The sequence below is a fragment of the Trachemys scripta genome, chromosome 20 (assembly GCF_013100865.1).
Source record: "Trachemys scripta elegans isolate TJP31775 chromosome 20, CAS_Tse_1.0, whole genome shotgun sequence".
In the NCBI taxonomy this organism is placed as follows: Eukaryota; Metazoa; Chordata; order Testudines; family Emydidae; genus Trachemys; species Trachemys scripta.
This window is the reverse complement of record NC_048317.1, coordinates 18,319,729-18,337,539: the sequence shown is the minus strand read 5'-3', so window position 1 is coordinate 18,337,539 and position 17,811 is coordinate 18,319,729. Positions and strand designations below refer to the sequence as shown.

At 47.6% G+C, this 17,811-nt stretch overlaps 1 protein-coding gene across 4 annotated transcripts in view; it reads left to right on the top strand.

Moving 5' to 3' along the window:
• EYA3 (EYA transcriptional coactivator and phosphatase 3) overlaps window positions 1-17,811 on the top strand; it is a 133,264-nt gene that overhangs the window by 96,593 nt on the left and 18,860 nt on the right. For all 4 annotated transcript variants that reach the window (XM_034753752.1, XM_034753753.1, XM_034753751.1 and 1 more), the window contains 4 exons: window positions 251-334; window positions 8,963-9,052; window positions 12,066-12,124; window positions 14,930-15,090. In XM_034753752.1, coding sequence (XP_034609643.1) covers window positions 251-334; window positions 8,963-9,052; window positions 12,066-12,124; window positions 14,930-15,090 — 394 coding nt within the window. The remainder of the gene's footprint in view (window positions 1-250; window positions 335-8,962; window positions 9,053-12,065; window positions 12,125-14,929; window positions 15,091-17,811) is intronic.

The following is a 17,811-nucleotide window of genomic DNA, read 5'->3' as shown; positions in this document are numbered from 1 at the left end:
AGTTAAGCTCTGAAGCAGGCTTCCAATGGAGGTTGTGGAATCCCTGTCATTGGAGGTTTTTAAGAACAAATCAGACAAACACCTGTAAGGGATCGTCTTGGTTTACTTGGTCCTGCCTCGGTGCAGGGGGTTGGACTTGATGACTTCTCGAGGTCCCTTTCAGCCCCACGTTTCTATGATTTTTCTGTTTGCTGCAGCATGGTAGTTGGAATATCCCAAGATTAACCTCCTTTTGTAATTCCTTTCCCAGCGAGTGTTTCTATGGGACTTGGATGAGACCATCATCATTTTCCATTCCCTTCTCACAGGGTCGTACGCCCAGAAATATGGAAAGGTAATATTGTCTTACCTCTTTCTCAGAGGTAAGATCATAAATGTTATCAATAAGTATACATTAATTGTAGGTGAAAGAAGTAGAAAATGCATACTCCTTCTTCGAGTGATGGTCCTGTTGTATTCCACTGAGGGTTATATGCATGCCTTTCCTTCCCTGCCCGCACCCAGGAAGTCAGACTTCTCTGTGCCTTAAGAAGCACCTCATGGAGGTTGCCATGGGACCGCAATTGGATCCTGGCTGGGGAACCCTCACCTGCCCCCATACATTGGCCTGAGCAATCCAGGAGTGCACCTCCTGCTGTGGAGTCCCAGTCCAGTTCTGCCTGTACCAGCACTATGGACCCGATGCTGGGGCCTAGCCATGAAACACAGAAGCATGCGCATAAGCATGGCAGTAAGTCTTCCTCCAGATCCAAGAAAGATGCTACACTGCCGTGAGTTCTGGCCATGGTGGAGCCCACAAGAGTGACAAGAAGTCGCATCGTTCGCCAGATCCACCAATCCCGGTTCCTGAACCACGCATCCCTCCTGCAATAGCTTCGCTGGCGCAGCGTGAATTGTCTGTCCTGAGGCAGGTACCCTTACTGGCCCTGGTTCCGTCCGTGAACCAGGTGCCGTTGAAGCCAGGGAGAATTGGATGTGCTCTTGGGCCGCACAAACTGTGTGCCCTAGAATGGATAAGGTCTCCGTGTGTTCTGGTCCATTCACCTGCTAAGAGGACCCCTTCTCCTACATCAGATCTGCCTCCTTCTGGTCATGTTCCTACAGCATACCCTATTCCATCGGCACCCCCATTCATTTAAGACTCTGGTTCCTCTGAGTCTGAGGATTCATATGCTACCTATGGTCCACCACTTTCTCTTCTTTCTATGAAGGTCACTTGCCTGGTGACTACCACCGCTGCAAGAAGAGTTGGCAAACTGGGAGCCATGATGGCAAACCCCCCTTTCACCACTTTTCATAAGGATATAATTTTGCTGCACTTGCATCCTAAATTTCTACCAAAAGTGGTTTCCCGCTTCTACTTCAATCAACCTATACATTTGCCAGCCTTCTTTCCCAAACCACACACCTCAAATGAGGAACGGCAGCTTCACTCTCTCAATGTCCATAGGACCCAGGCCTTTTACCTACAGAGGACAAAGCCCTTCTGGAAATCTCCTAGACTGTTAGTTGCCATAGTGGAGAGAATTAAAGGCCAGACCATCTCCACCCAGAGAATCTCAAAGTGGGTCTCCGGATGTGTTACGCTCTGCTATCAATTATCGGAACAGTCCCCACCAGGTGGGATATGGGCCCCAAGAGCACAAGCATCAACTACCTCCATACTCCACAACGTGTCCCTTGCAGACATGTAAGGTGGCCACATAGATTTCGGTACACACCTTTTCTTCTCATTATGCTTTAGTTCACAATTCTGCAATGGACACCTCATTCAGTGCAGTAGTCCGCCATTCCACGGTTCTCCATCATCTTCCTTGCACACTCCTACTACATAGGTACTGCTTGTTAATCACCTTCAGTGGAATACAATAAGGACCATCACTTGAAGAAGAAGAAGAAGAAGAAGAAGTGGAGGTTACTTACCTGTAACTGGAGGTTCTTCTTTGAGTGATTGCTCATGTGCATTCCAGTAGGTATGTGCATGCTCCGCATGCACGATAGCTGGAAAGCTTTTCCCTTAGTGGTACCTGTTGTGTCGGCTGTGGAGACCCCTAGAGTGGCGCCTTCATGGCTGTGTATATATGTCCCTGCCGACCCACCGCCTGCTCAGTTCATTCTTACCGCCCATGACGGTCATTGGAACAGCTCAGTCTCTTGCTTCTGCAAGTGTCTTACTTAGTGGTTCCTTTGTTTTTCCATGTAAATAGTTCAATAGTTGTTAGTTAGTTAATAGTGTAGGTTAGTTTAGCTTACTTTGGGGGGTTTCCCCCCTGCTCTTCACTTGCTGGGGCTTGCCTCGGTCTTGGGTTTAAGGCGTGCGAGAGGTGTGAAAAACCTATGCGAACAAGTGATCCGCACACCACCTGTCTAAAGTGCCTCGAGGAGGGCCATCAGACAGATAAGTGTCCTATTTGCAAGAGGGTCAGACCTAAGACTAAGAGGGAGCGTGACTGTTGCCTGAAGCTCCTCCTGATAGAGTCGGCCCTTCAGCCAGAGCCAACACTGGCATCCTTGGTGTACAGTGCACCGGCCTCGGTGCGGGATGTCCCGGCACCGAGGAAGGACTCCGCCAGGGAGCACCGGCACTGCTCCCCAGCCCGCAAGGCCAGTGCCACGTGGCGGCACCGTTCACAGTCCCCGGTGCCACATAAGAAAAAGAAACCAGAAAGGGGACATTCCCCTGTCAGGAAGCCGAGGAGAGATTCCACTGGGGTGCGTCCTTTGGTGGGACACCCGTGGTCTGGTCCCCAAGAACCGACGCCGTTGACTCCGGCCCCAGTTGCAGAGCCGTTGACTCCGGCGAGAACAGACTCTCCTAACCGGGACGATTTGGAGGACAAGCTTGACCTCCCCTCCATTCTGGACACATAGGAGGCGGCTCGAGACTTCATTGCCATGACGGGTGCAGTACTCGGCTTCGCAAACTCAGGCAATGCCAGTAGCACCAGTGACGGCATTGACTGTGGCATCGTGCCTGGCACCCCAGACAACTCCGACACCCGTCACAGCACCGATGGTGGCACCGCCGTTGATTCATCATTGGGGGAAGCCCATGATGTTACGGCGCCGATCTCCATCTCCCCGGTCCCGCTCCCTGGCACTGTCAGGCTTTGCTCCCCCATGGTCGGGTACAGAGTACTCATCAGAGTCAGACGCAGAATTGTCTGTGTCCTGATGCAGCCACCACCGTTCCCGGTCCCGGCACCGATCCCAGCACCATAGGCGAGCGGAACAACCGGCACTGGCCATCACTTGGCCACCCCAGTGGCAGGGCCGAGTGCAGTGGCCTTTTGGGGCCTACCACCAGGCTCAAGGTCAGGGATCTAGGCCGGTATCGGTGGTATCGGCCCCCCATGCCCCTCCATCAGTGACGTCGATGGCACGCTACACCCCTAGGGCCCCTGAGGACCCAGCACGGGACGTGGCTGTTGAGTGGCCACATACAATCACAGCCCCATCTCCACCGACGTCAGTGGCACCTGATTCTCCGGTCGTGGGCTGCTCCGAGGTACTTGGGAACTAGAGAACCTGAGGGGCAGGAAGACCCCATCCCGGGAACCAATTCCTCTTCCTCACCGGACGAGGGGTGGCGGGCACCTCCACCACTCTACCACCAATGGACACCAAAGGCCACCAGGACCTCCTTAGGAGGATGGACGTTAACCTCAACTTCCAGGCAGAGGAGGTTATGGAGGATTCAGATCCGATGCTGGACATCCTCACTCCCGAGGGTCCTTCTAGGGTCCCCTCATAAGGACAATTCAGAATACCATGAAGGTGCTCTGGGAAACCCCGGCCTCTGTACCACTAATGGCTAAAGGGGTCAAGAGACGTTACTTTGTGCCACAAAACGGCTATGAGCACCTTTTTACCCACCCCCAACCGGGGACTTTGGTGGTTGATGCGGCAAACCGCAAGGAGTGACAAGGACAACCAGGTCCTGCACCTAAGTCACGTGACGCCAAGAAACTGGATCTCTTTGGCCGTAAAGACTATTCAACTGGTGGGCTCCAGCTTCACGTAGTAAATCAGCAGGCAGAACTTAGCCGATAATTAATTCTTGAGCTTGTTGGCTAAGTTTCAGGAGTTAATCCCAGCTGATTCGTGCAAGGAGTTTGGTGTGCTCCTTGAGGAGGGTAGAGTAGTATCTCGGACTGCTCTCCAGGCAGCCCTGGACATGGCAGACTCTGCGGCTTGAACCATGGCCATCGCAATAGCAATGAGGCACAGTGCATGGCTACAGGTTTCGGGTATCCCGCCAGAGGTCCAGAACACTATACAGGACCTCCCATTTGACTGAGGCCGGTTCACCCAAAATACGGACACGCGCCTGTGCAGCCTGAAGGACTCTCGGGCGATTCTGGAGTCTCTGGGCCTACACACCCCAGCGCCTCAGAGAAAGCCCTTTAGACCTCAGCCCCCATCCCGCCTCTACCCAGGGCCTCCTTGGCAAGATCCCCCTTGGAGGAGGGGCAGAAATAATAGGAGGTGCCCACCTCAGTCCTCCTCAGGCCAAGGCCAGGGTTCAGCCAAACAACCCCCTGACCCCAAGCCCAACTTTTGAAGATGCGCCCGAGGCCGGTGCACCAGTTGCCATCTTTTATCCCTCCCCCCCCTTGTGAATCGATTCTCTCGCTTCTACCGCGCTTGGTCTCAGATCACGTCAGACCGCTGGGTCCTCAGCATGGTGGGGGCAGGATATTCTATCCAATTCTGTTCCCTCCCGCCCTCCCAACCCCCTTTCCCGTTCCTCTTCAGGGACCCCTCTCACGAGCAACTCCTTTTACAAGAGGTGCAATTGCTCCTCGCTCTAGGGGCAATAGAGGAGGTTCCTCAGGAATTATGGGGCAAGGGGGTCTACTCCTGGTATTTCCTCATCCTCCAAGGCCAAGGGTGGGCATTGGCCTACCCTGGACCCATGAGACCTCAACACATTCATAAAGGTGAAGTTTTGCATGGTCTCTCTGGCCTCCATCATTCCCTCCTTGGATCCGGGAGACTGGTACGCCGCCCTCAACTTGAAGGACGCATACTTTCACATTGCTATTATCCCAGCCCACAGACGCTTTCTCAGATTCATGGTCAGTGGCCGGCACTACCAGTTCAGGGTACTCCCATTTGGCCTGTCAATGGCCCCCCGGGTGTTCACCAAGTGTATGGCGGTAGTGGCGGCCTTCTTCCGCAAGCGCCAGGTGCAGGTATTCCCGTATCTGCATGACTGGCTCATCAAGGCCGAGTCCCAAGCACAGGTAGCAGAGCACATGTCCGTGGCCTGGGCTACGTTTCACAGGCTGGGACTTGTATTGAACGAGCCCAAGTCCACACTGACCCACACACAAAGGATAGAGTTCATCGGCGCTCTCTTGGACTCCACGCACGTGAGGGCATGCCTTCTGGAACCGCATTTCAAAGCGCTCACAGACATTATCCAGACCCTTCTCCACTTCCCCACAACCATGGTCAGAAATTGTATGAGACTATTGGGGCACCTGGTGGCCTATACATACGTGGTACAGCACGCCAGGCTGCGCCTGCGGCCCCTCCAGGCATGGAGAGCGCAGGTGCACAGGCAGGGCAGGGACCCATTGGACTCAATAGTGACCCTCCCACCTCGCATTCTCTACTCTCTCCACTGGTGGCTGCACCCACAGCTGGTTTGTGCGGGTGTACCCTTTGCAAAACCCCAACCCACGCTTTCGTTGGTTATGGACGCCTCAGCGCTCAGTTGGGGAGCGCATCTGGGCAATACCAGAACCCAAGGCCTCTGGTCCCATGCAGAGAGATCACTGCACATTAACATGAGGGAGCTGAGGGCGGTTCGCCTGGCAAGCCAGGCGTTTCAGGCTCGTCTTCAGGTCATGTGCATATCCGTGATCATGGACAATACTGCAGCGATGTTCTATATAAACAAATGGGAATGCTCACTCTTCTCCCCTCTGTCAGGAAGTCCTCACGCTGTAGGACTTCTGTATCGCGCACTCCATACACCTGCAGGCGTCACACCTTCCGGGGGCGCAGAAGGAGCTGGCAGACCGCCTCAGCCGCTCGTTCCATGGCCACGAGTAGTCCCTCAGACTGGACATCGCTCACTCAATTTTCCACAGATGGGGCTCTCCCCACATGGACCTCTTTGCAATGCAGAGCAACAGGAAGTGCCAGAGATTCTGCTCCTTCCTGAACCACAACCGAGGCTCCACCGTGGATGCCTTTCACTTATCATGAACGGGTCAGCTGCTGTACGCGTTCCTGCCATTCCCCCTCATACACAGAATGCGCCTCAAGACTCGTCAGGACAGGGCTTTCCTGATCCTCATAGTGCCAGCGTGGCCTCGCCAGCACTGGTTCACCATGTTACTGAACCTCTCAGTGGACGGACCAGTAGCGCTCCCTCTCTCTCCGACCCTAATCACGCAGGACCACAGCTGTCTACATTACCCCAACCTGGAGTCCCTCCACCTATGGTGTGGAAACTCCATGGCTGAATCCTCTTGAGCTTCAGTGCTCATACTCAGTGAGGGAGGTCCTGTTGGGAAGTAGGAAACCCTCCACATGAGCCATTTACCTGGCTAAGTGGAAGCATTTCTCCATTTGGTCTTGACAAAGAGGAACTGAGACACAATCAGCCCCAATTCTCCTTATTTTGGACTATCTTTTATATCTCAAACACCAGGGGTTAGCAATATCATCCCTGCGGGTACACCTTGCGGCCATTTCGGCCTTTCACCCGGGAACGGCGGATGGGTCAGTGTTCGGTAACCCCATGGTGGGCAGGTTTCTTAAGGTCCTGGACAGACTTTATCCTCCAGTATGTCAGCCTGTTCCCCCCTGGGCCTCAGCCTGGTCCTATCCTCGCTCATGGGGCCCCCCTTTGAGCCCCTGGCTACCTGCCCTCTTTCCACCCTTTCCTGGAAGGTGGCTTTTCTGGTGGCTATAACTTCCACTGGAAGGGTATCTGAACTCAGGGCACTGACCTCTGAACCACCTTATACGGTATTTTATAAAGACAGGGTGCAGCTACGCCCCCACACCCTGCATTCCTGCCTAAGGTTGTCTACCAGTTTAATGTGAACCAGGATATATTCTTACCTGTGTTCTTTCCTAAACCCCATGCCACTAACAGGGAGCACATGTTCCATTCCTTGGACGTTAGATGTGCCTTAACATGTTACATTGAACGCACAAAGCCGTTTTGTAAGTCACCGCAGCTCTTTATTGCTATCGCAGAAAGAATGAGGGGGCTCCCGATCTCGTCCAAGCACATCTCATCATGGATCACATCCTGTATCAGGACTTGCTATGACCTGGCCAAAGTTCCAGCCCCTCCGATTACGGCGCACTCTACCAGAGCGCAGATGGTGTCCGCAGCTTTTCTGGCGTAGGTCCCTATCCAGGACATCTGCAAGGTGGCGACCTGGTCTTCAGTTCACACCTTCACTTCCCACTATGCGATCACCCAGCAGTCGAGGGATGATACTGGGTTGGTAGGGCATCCTACGCTCGGTGATTAGGTGAACTCCGACCCCTCCCCTGGGGTAACTGCTTGGAAGTCGCCTATTGGAATGCACATGAGCAATCACTCGAAGAAGGAAAAAAAAACGGTTACTTACCTCTCATAACTTGTTCTTCGAGATGTGTTGCTCATGTCCATGCCAAATCCCACCCGCCTCCCCACTGTCAGAGTATTCTGGCAAGAAGGAACTGAGCAGGCAGCGGGTCGGCAGGGACATATATACACCGCCACGAAGGCGCCACTCTAGGGGTCTCCATAGCTGACCTGACAGGTACCACTAGGGGAAAAGCTTTCCGGCGATCATGCACGCGGCGTGCTCACACACCTATTGGCATGGACATGAGCAACACATCTCGAAGAACAACAGTTACGAGAGGTAACCGTTTTTTCTTTGAGATGTGTGGTTCCTATCTGTATTCCAATTCCACCCTCTTTCCCCTCTGTGGTGGAGAAGGAACTGGAGACGCAGTTGGTCCGCTCTGCCCTTTGTCGCCTCAGGCGAAACCACGAGGCAATGCAGAGGCACTTGCACAGACTGATGGACACTACTATTTTGAAAAGCTCCGGCTCTGGGCGCATGGCACATGCGCATAACCCTCAGAGGAATACAGATAGGGACCACGCATCTTGAAGAACTGCCAGTTTACAGGTAAGTAACCTCCCCTTTTATTTGAACAAAGGGGTAACCACTTCAAAGAAGAGAATACTAGATCAAGTACCTACAGAGCTAGGAGGTGAAGACTGCAAACACATTCATTTTAATTAAGTACAAGGCTATGAATTGATGTATTTTTGAAGTGCAGATGCTGGCAGAAATTAAGGATCATGCACTGTGTAATTTCAGCCCCTTTGTGCTGAGATCATATAATAACTTTAATCATTTGGAGGTTTCATTTGTCAAATATTTTAAGTGCTTAAATGTAAACTAAAAATAAAAATATTTGTTTTACATTTTAAAAATATGTCAGTATTACAGCTGCTCTATAATTTTCAAAATAAATGAGCAAAGCACATTAAGCTTGCTTTTTTATTGTGTGGTCACTTTCTTGCTAACTCCAGTAATTAACAAAGCATGTCCCTGGCATTAGTATGAATAAGTGAGTTTCCAATATAGAGTGAAGATAAATAGAGCCTCTCCGAAACATACTGAACAATCACAAATAATTTTTCTGTTTTGCTGCTGGAAGTATATCTGTCCAAACTGTAGAGCGCTGGAGTTTGATTTGTTTTGCTTTGATACTTTACTAGAATCTGGCTTTTCTTCAAGTGCCCACAATATTTTTGGAATATTACAATCCATACAATTGAATGGTATGAAAAAAAAATCCCCATGCCAGCACATTCTAGCCTTGGGATCCAGTGGGAATCCTGTGAAACTTCATTGGCAAGAGGTTTATCTCTATTTTAGTACAGAACCAGGGCAAAATTTTCTTTTCCTGTCTTGTTTTCCAGGACCCAACTCTAGTGATTGGTTCAGGTCTGACAATGGAGGAGATGATTTTTGAAGTGGCCGACACACACTTATTTTTCAATGACTTAGAGGTATGTGCCAGTTGTTTGTTCAGGAACCTAAACATCAGAAACTTCCTGATGAGAATACTATTTCTAATGACAAACACAAGTGTGAAGCAGAACTTAATATGAAAATCTAATAGCATCTACCAGAACTAAAGCTGTACAGGAACAAAGCTGATGTGTGAGCCAAGATCATACAAAATGGAATGTACTCTGTCAATCAGCTTGCTGTAATTGACAAATACAGAAATGCTGTTGAGGTGTGTAAGGCCTCGCTTTACTCAGCCAATCATAATCATTCATTATAAATTAGAATATTATATATAATAAATATGGCTTACCCCAAGGAGGTGTGGAAGTACTTCAGATTCTGCAAATAAATGGTTGGGAATAGAAATCAGATCTTACTGACATCTAGTCCCTTACTATAAATTCTAGTCTACATTGCCCCTGAGTATACAGTTCTATTTTTAAAAAATAACACTATAGCTGCTGGGTTTAGATCAGGAACCATGAGCTATTACATGTGTGAGCATCTCAGGGTACTCCACAATTGCTTTTAAAAATGCAAAGATTAGAAAAATTAAAAATATTTCATTGGTGTTTTCAAAAACGTATTTTTTTGTTAATTTTCTGCTGGCCCTGTTCGGCTTTGAGCTTTACAAAGAAAGCAGTCAATTTATGTCACCATTCCAGCTCATGATGCTTATCAGGTCTCCTCCGCACAGTGCAGTCTGGATGGTCTGAGATGGTAAAGCCCAAAATACAGTCTCTCTTGCTGGCAACTCAGTGTTCCAAGGTAGAAGGAGCTACGTAAATGATTTTGCCTTGACATTTATAAGCGATTGCTTAATCTTGGCTGCATTAACCTGAATTTGATACAAGTGTAAACATGTTCTATGATGTTACTACTGTAGGAAATGCACTTTGGGCTAATTAAAGGCATTGAAGTGAGGATTTTGAATTGACTATAATCTCCCTATTGCCACCTGTCACAGTTTCCGATGTTACTGCACTTCTGACTCTTTTGTAGACTCTTTGCTGGCATCCCACTTAACTGATGGGTAGAGTCTGAGACATTTCTCAGGGCAGAGTCCTGTGAGTTTCTCCCTTTAGACTGGGGATTTCAGCTGCAATTTCTCCTGCAGTTCACTGTGGTTGTCCCAGCACGTCTGAATTTAGATCAGCACCTGCAGCTCTACTGTCTCTGAGGCAATTGACTAGCCAGCCTTCATAAAGCAAAGTATTTATTCAGAACAAAAGTATTACAGAAAAAATGTATCTTAAATACAGTCAGCAATTCACCTTCAATATTCAAATGGCCAGACAGGTAGGTAGATATCTGTTACCTCCTGCCTGAAAGGAGAAAGGAGCATGTCGCAGCTCTCTCACATCCTGGTGACCTGCCTTAACTTCAAGACTTTTAAGAACATAATTTTTAGTATAGATACATAATGCTTTAAATATTATCTGTATACACATTTCACTATGATTATTAAGAATCATATCTCACATGCCACCCTCTGGTGAACTATTATGCAGATCTCTGATCCAGGGGATCCCTGTAAAACCCCTGCACTCTCTGTGCCCTCTGCCAGTTGGCACCAAGGGGTCCATGGGTCCCAGTTCCCATCAACAACATTGCAACCTCTGCACTTTGAATATAGTGCAGGACACAAACCTAAGTTTCCCCTGGTCCTTTGGTGGTGTCTGTTCTGGGCTCTTTCTCCAGTTCCTCATGTTTGCTACCACTGGTTCAGCTCAAATGGGCAGAGCGATGTTGGGATCAGTAGTTTAGACTAGGCTCCAGGCAGCCACCAGTGTTTTAACTAGACCGAGCCAATGACTGATTTGTTTGTTTGGTGTCCAAACAGAAACATCATAAAAACAAAATAAAAAGGTTAGTTTCAAACCAAAACTGATTTTTCTCTGTTTTTCTCAACAAAACAAAAAAACAAGAAAAAAATTCATTTGGCTCAAACAAATGTTTTGAATGTCAATTCGAACCAACATTTTATTTGAAATGTTGATTTGAAACAATGTCAAATTGATGTATTTTTAAATTTTCAAAATTTGTTTTCAGGTTTGGGGTTGCTTTTTTTTTTTTTTTTGGCTGAAACTGTTCAGACTGAACAGAGATGCTGGATTTATGGCTGCTTATAACAATCTGTAACCCACTAACCCCTTCTTTGTGTCCTATAACTGCAGAGGTGTAACGGGCCACTCTACCTTGAATTGTCCCTTACAATAGGTACTAACTACTTATGCTGAACAATCTGTTCCACCTTGCATGTAGCTATGATGCTCGGAGTACCTCCCCCAGACCTGAAGAAGAGCTCTGTGGGTATGTCTACGCTGCACTAGACACCTGTGCCAGCTGGCTTGGGCTGGGACTGTGTGGCAGTTTAATTGCAGTGTAGACTCCAAGCTCTGGCTGCAGCCCAAGCTCTAGGACCCTCCCACCTCGCAGGGTCCTAGAGCCTGTGCTCCAGCCCAAGCCCAGAAGTCTACACTGTAGTAAACAGCCCGACAACCCAAACCCCGTGAGCCTGAGTCAGCTGGCATGAGCCAGTTGTGGGTTTCTAACAGCAGCATAGACATGCTGTGTGGGGCTCACAGTTGGTCCACCTCACTCACTTTGTCACTCTAAGTGAGCATCAGAAGTTCAGTCAGGGTAAACTCCGACAATTTCAATTATTTGTTCAAATGTTCTGAACCTTTGAGTCGCAAACCTGAATTGAAATGTCATGGGAGCAAACTCTGTCCAGACATTTCTGGTACTCTAAGTTCCAGTCTTGGCCAGAACCTGCAAGTGCAGAGGTGCTGAGGAATGAAATCTGAAATGTGAGAGGCGAAGATAACTGAAGTTCTTTGAACCTCAGAAAGGTTCGTTTTGGGAGACAGGATGGAAGATTTCATCTAAACCAGTTTGCTAATCCTGTTGGGTAATCTAAGATTTGTACATATACAACCAGCCAATTTCTGTTCTATCAGTGCATTCCTCAGCTACAGCAATCTGTGGGTCTTTTGTCTTCAACAGGAGTGTGACCAGGTGCATGTAGAAGATGTTGCGTCAGATGACAATGGACAAGACTTAAGGTGGTATATTCAAGACGTATGTGGAGTGAGCACCTGGTTTAGTGCTTCTCTGTTTGAGAGATTTACTACAAGAGAGGCTGTGGGGGAAGGGGAAGCTTCTTAGCCAAACAATCCAGCATAACCACTTGTGTGCTCAGTTGTACTATCTGGTGGTTGAAACAGGCTCAAAGTCTGAGATCTTGCCCTCTGAAAGTCCTGCCAGAGTCTTTGACATGACACCGTGCAGCTGTGACCTAGGGCGAATGGTTGACACAAGCTAGAAAGGCCTTCTAGATCATTTTGGCCAGCACAGGCTTACTCCTTTGTTTGTGGTTCTCACAGTTTATCATAGAGGGGCCATCTCCCAATCTAAGCTTCCCACTTTCCCTGGGCCAACTCTACACTTTGATTCAAAGTAAAGCAATATTAGAACAATATTGAGGAGACAAGATGGGTGCAGCTGTCTGGGTGGTATCTGTGCTTCTCCTTGTGGGAGGGGAGGTGGCGGTGGTCCTTGGCATCTCATTTCTTCTCCCTGGCAGGGGTGTCCTTGACACTTGCTAGGCCTGAATCTCCTCCCATACAGGCAGCTCTGCTCTCGCCAGACCATTCTGCAGTCAGGTTTTGGACTGGCTGCTGCCCCTCCATATATGATGGTTTTTGCAAATTGGCTTGATTGAATTTACACCAAAGAAACTGTCCACAAAGAGATGAAGCAGCCATAGAGGGTTCAGAAAGTGTTTTCCCCCCTCTCCCAGTTTACCCAGATTAGGATAGTGAGAGCAAGTGCACAGTGCTGAGAGAAACGAAAGACAAATTTCTAAAATTTCAGCTATTCACATGGAAACTGGTCAGCTGGGATAGGGTTTAGCAAAGCAGCCTCTTGACCCTCTACACAAAGGGTTTAGAGCACACAAGAGGAGAGGCTTTTTGTGATCTGGGTTCACATAACACTCAGGTGTCGGTCTGAGATATAACTACAGTTGGACCATTAATTAAGTGACACCAATATAATTAAGTTAAAATGGTCACAGAAGACTGCAAGGAACTTCAGAGGAACCTAACACAACTAGGTGACTGAGCAACATGCTTGCAGATGAACTCGGGTATTGACAAGTTCAGGGAAAAGCACGTTGAAAGGAATAATTTGAACTACTTTGGCTTCCAAATTAACGCTTCAGAAAAAGAGACCAGGCTATGGTTGTGGTCATGTTTGTGAATGCATCGACTCGGTGCAAAAAAGCAAACAAGGTGTGAAATGTAAATAGGCTAGAGAATACCACTGACAGCATTTATAATGGCATGTCCTTACCTTGGAAATTGTACCCTATCACCTGACAATTGAAAAGGCAGATTCGGTTCCAGTCTATTTAATGGGAGAACTACTGACACATTAGTTTGAGTGTAATACAGTACCAGACAATCTTGGACTGAATTATGAAAAAATTGTCTAAATACCTAGAGGAAAGAATTATGGGTAGTAAGCAGCATGGGCTCAGTAAACCTAGACTGCACTTGACAAATCTGCTGGCCTGAGGGAGACAGGTAACACAGTAAGGGCTGGTCCACACTAACCCCCCACTTCGAACTAAGATACGCAACTTCAGCTACGTTATTCACGTAGCTGAAGTCGAAGTATCTTAGTTCGAACTTACCGCGGGTCCACACGCGGAAGGCAGGCTCCCCCGTCGACTCCATGTACTCCTCTCGCGGAGCAGGAGTACCGGCGTCGACGGCGAGCACTTCCGGGATCGATCCCAGAAGATCGATTGCTTACCGCCGGACCCGGAGGTAAGGATAGACATACCCTAAATGTGACTTAACTAGATTTCAGTGAAACCTTTTTGTATAGAAGCCAATGAAAGCAGGAAGTCAGAAAGCAACTGCAAAGAAAACTGGAACACATTGGCTGAGAGGCAGCAAGATCTTAATGGGGAACCACCAAATGAGGAAGATAGCTAATGGGCTCCTACAGGCAGTCTCTGGCTTGTGCATCTCAATACAATATGATCTGAAGTGCAACGTGAGGTTAGTGAGATGCCCTAAACCAGGAGGGATTCTCAGAGGTAGCTTTTATGTAGTTTAGGTTCTAGATACATATCTGATACATATTTGAATTTAAACAAATTTATTAGAACTTTTCACTTAAAAAAAAAAAAAAAAATCCAGTGTCTCGAAGCCAGGAAATGTGGCAGTTCGAGCTCAGCAGTGAAAAAGGGAAAGTGACTTATTTAGAAAGCCTTAGTGCAGAAACAAGTGCCATTATGTGTGTGTAGAGAGAAGCATTTCCAGTAAAGCAAAGACCTCTTGACCTGTTCAGACTGTGCTGGGGACGCTGCGTGGAGTGCTTCCTGTCTCCTCAGTTGAGGGTTGAGAAGAATGATGCCAATGAGAGAAGATGAGACCTATGAAAAGAGAGTGATTACAATTGATTACTATGGCCTGGAGGAGAGGTGATTAAAGGGGAATATAATGCTATATAACTGGGAGGTGTTAGCTGAGGGAGGAGAAGACAGTTTCTGTAGTTGAGGAAGTGCAAGAGGAATAATCTCACACTTGAAATGCAACGGCTCAGGTGCAGTAGTGAGACCAGTTGAGCATTGAAGTAAATTGCCCAGTGAGCGCAAAGAGTCCCCATCTTCACTGGTGCTAAGGAACAGGCCCGTTTAGTGTAGACAGGTCCTGCCTGCAATGGGGGGAAGGACTGGTGGTCCCAGAGGCTTGATCAGCCATGGGCAGAGAGTGAACCTAGAACACCACCAGTTAGGAGGGTGTCAGCCAGCCTGCTGCTGTAGCTTGTGTAACAGGTTTGTTTTTCTGCTCTAGTAACTACAGTTTCTCCACGGACGGCTTCAGTGGCTCAGGAAGCAACGCAAATAACAGCTCCACCGTGGGGGCACAGGGGGGAGTGGACTGGATGAGAAAACTGGCTTTCCGCTATCGTAGAGTGCGAGAGATCTATGACAAGCACAAAAGCAACGTTGGAGGTGAGTGCAGGCCACACGTGTGTGCACAAGTGCTGGAACCTTGACCACAGGGTGGAGTTTGAGCATCATGCATAAAGCGGGGTTCTTGCTAGAAGCTGTTCCACATTCAGTAACTTTTACTTGTCCTGGTGCTTGGGCATTAGCAAAGTCACGACCCCTTAAGGCAGCATATGGGATCCACCCTTTGGGAGAGCCCAGACCCTTCATTGTTTCCATTTCCTAGCTTCAGGGACATGGCCACTCTTCCAGTGACATGTTTCATCATTTTTATGTGTTGAAAATGCATTGGCCATAAGAACGGCCGTACTGGGTCAGACCAAAGGTACATCTAGCCCAGTATCCTGTCTTCCGACAGTGGCCAATGCCAGGTACCCCAGAGGAAGTGAACCTAACAGGTAATGATCAAGTGATCTCTCTCCTACCGTCCATCTCCACCCTCTGACAAACAGAGGCTAGGGACACCATTCCTTAGCCATCCTGGCTAATAGCCATTAATGGACTTAACCTCCATGAATTTATCCATTTCTCTTTTAAAACCCTGTTAAAGTCCTAGCCTTCACAGTCTCCTCAGGCAAGGAGTTCCTGTGTGCTGTGTGAAGAAGAGTTTCCTTTTATTTGTTCTAAACCTGCTACTCATTCATTTCATTTGGTGGCCCCTACATTATGGGAACAAGTAAATAACTTTTCCTTATTCACTTTATCCATATCACTCATGATTTTATATACCTCTATCATATCCTCCCTTAGTCCCCTCTTTTCCAAGCTGAAAAGTCCTAGCCTCTTTAATCTCTCCTCATATGGGACCTGTTCCAAACCCCTAATCATTTTAGTTGCCCTTCTCTGAACCTTTTCTAATGCCAGTATATCTCTTTTGAGATGAGGAGACTACATCTGTACGCAGTATTCAAGATGTGGGCGTACCATGGATTTATATACGGGCAATAAGATATTCTCTGTCTTATTCTCTATCCCCTTTTTAATGATTCCTAATATCCTGTTTGCTTTTTTGACTGCCGCTGCACACTGTGTGGACGTCTTCAGAGAACTATCCACGATGACTCCAAGATCTTTTTCCTGATTAGTTGTAGCTAAATTCGCCCCCATCATATTGCATGTATAGTTGGGGTTATTTTTCCCAATGTCCATTACTTTATATTTAATCACATTAAATTTCATTTGCCATTTTGTTGCCCAATCACTTAGTTTTGTGAGATCTTTTTGAAGTTCTTCACAGTCTGCTTTGGTCTTAACTATCTTGAGCAGTTTAGTATCATCTGCAAACTTTGCCACCTCACTGTTTACCCTTTTCATTTATGAATAAGTTGAATAGGATTGGTCCTAGCACTGACCCTTGGGGAACACCACTAGTTACCCGTCTCCATTCTGAAAATTTACCATTTATTCCTACCCTTTGTTCCCTGTCATAGAATCATAGAATAGAATATCAGGGTTGGAAGGGACCTCAGGAGGTCATCTAGTCCAACCCCCTGCTCAAAGCAGGACCAATTCCCAACTAAATCATCCCAGCCAGGACTTTGTCAAGCCTGACCTTAAAAACCTCTAAGGAAGGAGATTCCACCACCTCCCTAGGTAACCCATTCCAGTGCTTCACCACCCTCCAAGTGAAAAAGTTTTTCCAAATATCCAACCTAAATCTCCCCCACTGCAACTTGGGACCATTACTCCTTGTTCTATCGTCTGGTACCACTGAGAACAGTCTAAATCCATCCTCTTTGGAACCCCCTTTCAGGTAGTTGAAAGCAGCTATCAAATCCTCCCCCCATTCTTCTCTTCTGCAGACTAAATAATCCCAGTTCCCTCAGCCTCTCCTCATAAGTCATGTGGTCCAGCCCCCTAATCATTTTTGTTGCCCTTCGCTGGACTCTTTCCAATTTTTCCACATCCTTCTTGTAGTGTGGGGCCCAAAACTGGACACAGTACTCCAGATGAGGCCTCACCAGTGTCGAACAGAGGGTAATGATCACGTCCCTCGATCTGCTGGCAATGCCCCTACTGTCTTTTAACCAATTCTCAATTGTTGAAAGGATCTTCCCTCTTATTCCATGACAACCTAATTTACGTAAGAGCCTTTGGTGAGGGACCTTGTCAAAGGCTTTCTGGAAATCTAAGTACACTATGTCCACTGGATCCCCCTTGTCCACATGTTTGTTAACCCCTTCAAAGAACTCTAATAGATTAGTAAGACATGATTTCCATTTATAGAAACCATGTTGACTTTTGCCCAACAATTTATGTTCTTCTACTTGTCTGACAATTTTATTCTTTACGATTGTTTCAACTAATTTGCCTGGTACTGACGTTAGACTTACCGGTCCGTAATTGCCGGGATCACCTCTAGACCCCTTTTTAAATATTGGCTTTACATTAGCTATCTTCCAGTCATTGGGTACAGAAGCCGATTTAAAGGACAGGTTACAATCCATAGTTAGTAGTTCCGCAATTTCACATTTGAGTTCTTTCAGAACTCTTGGGTGAATGCCATCTGGTCCCGGTGATTTGCTACTGTTAAGTTTATCAATTAATTCCAAAACCTCCTCTAGTGACACCTCAATCTCTGACAATTCCTCAGATTTGTCACCTACAAGAGCCGGCTCAGGTTTGGGAATCTCCCTAACATCCTCGGCCGTGAAGACTGAAGCAAAGAATTCATTTAGTTTCTCCGCAATGACTTTATTGTCTTTAAGTGCTCCTTTTGTATTT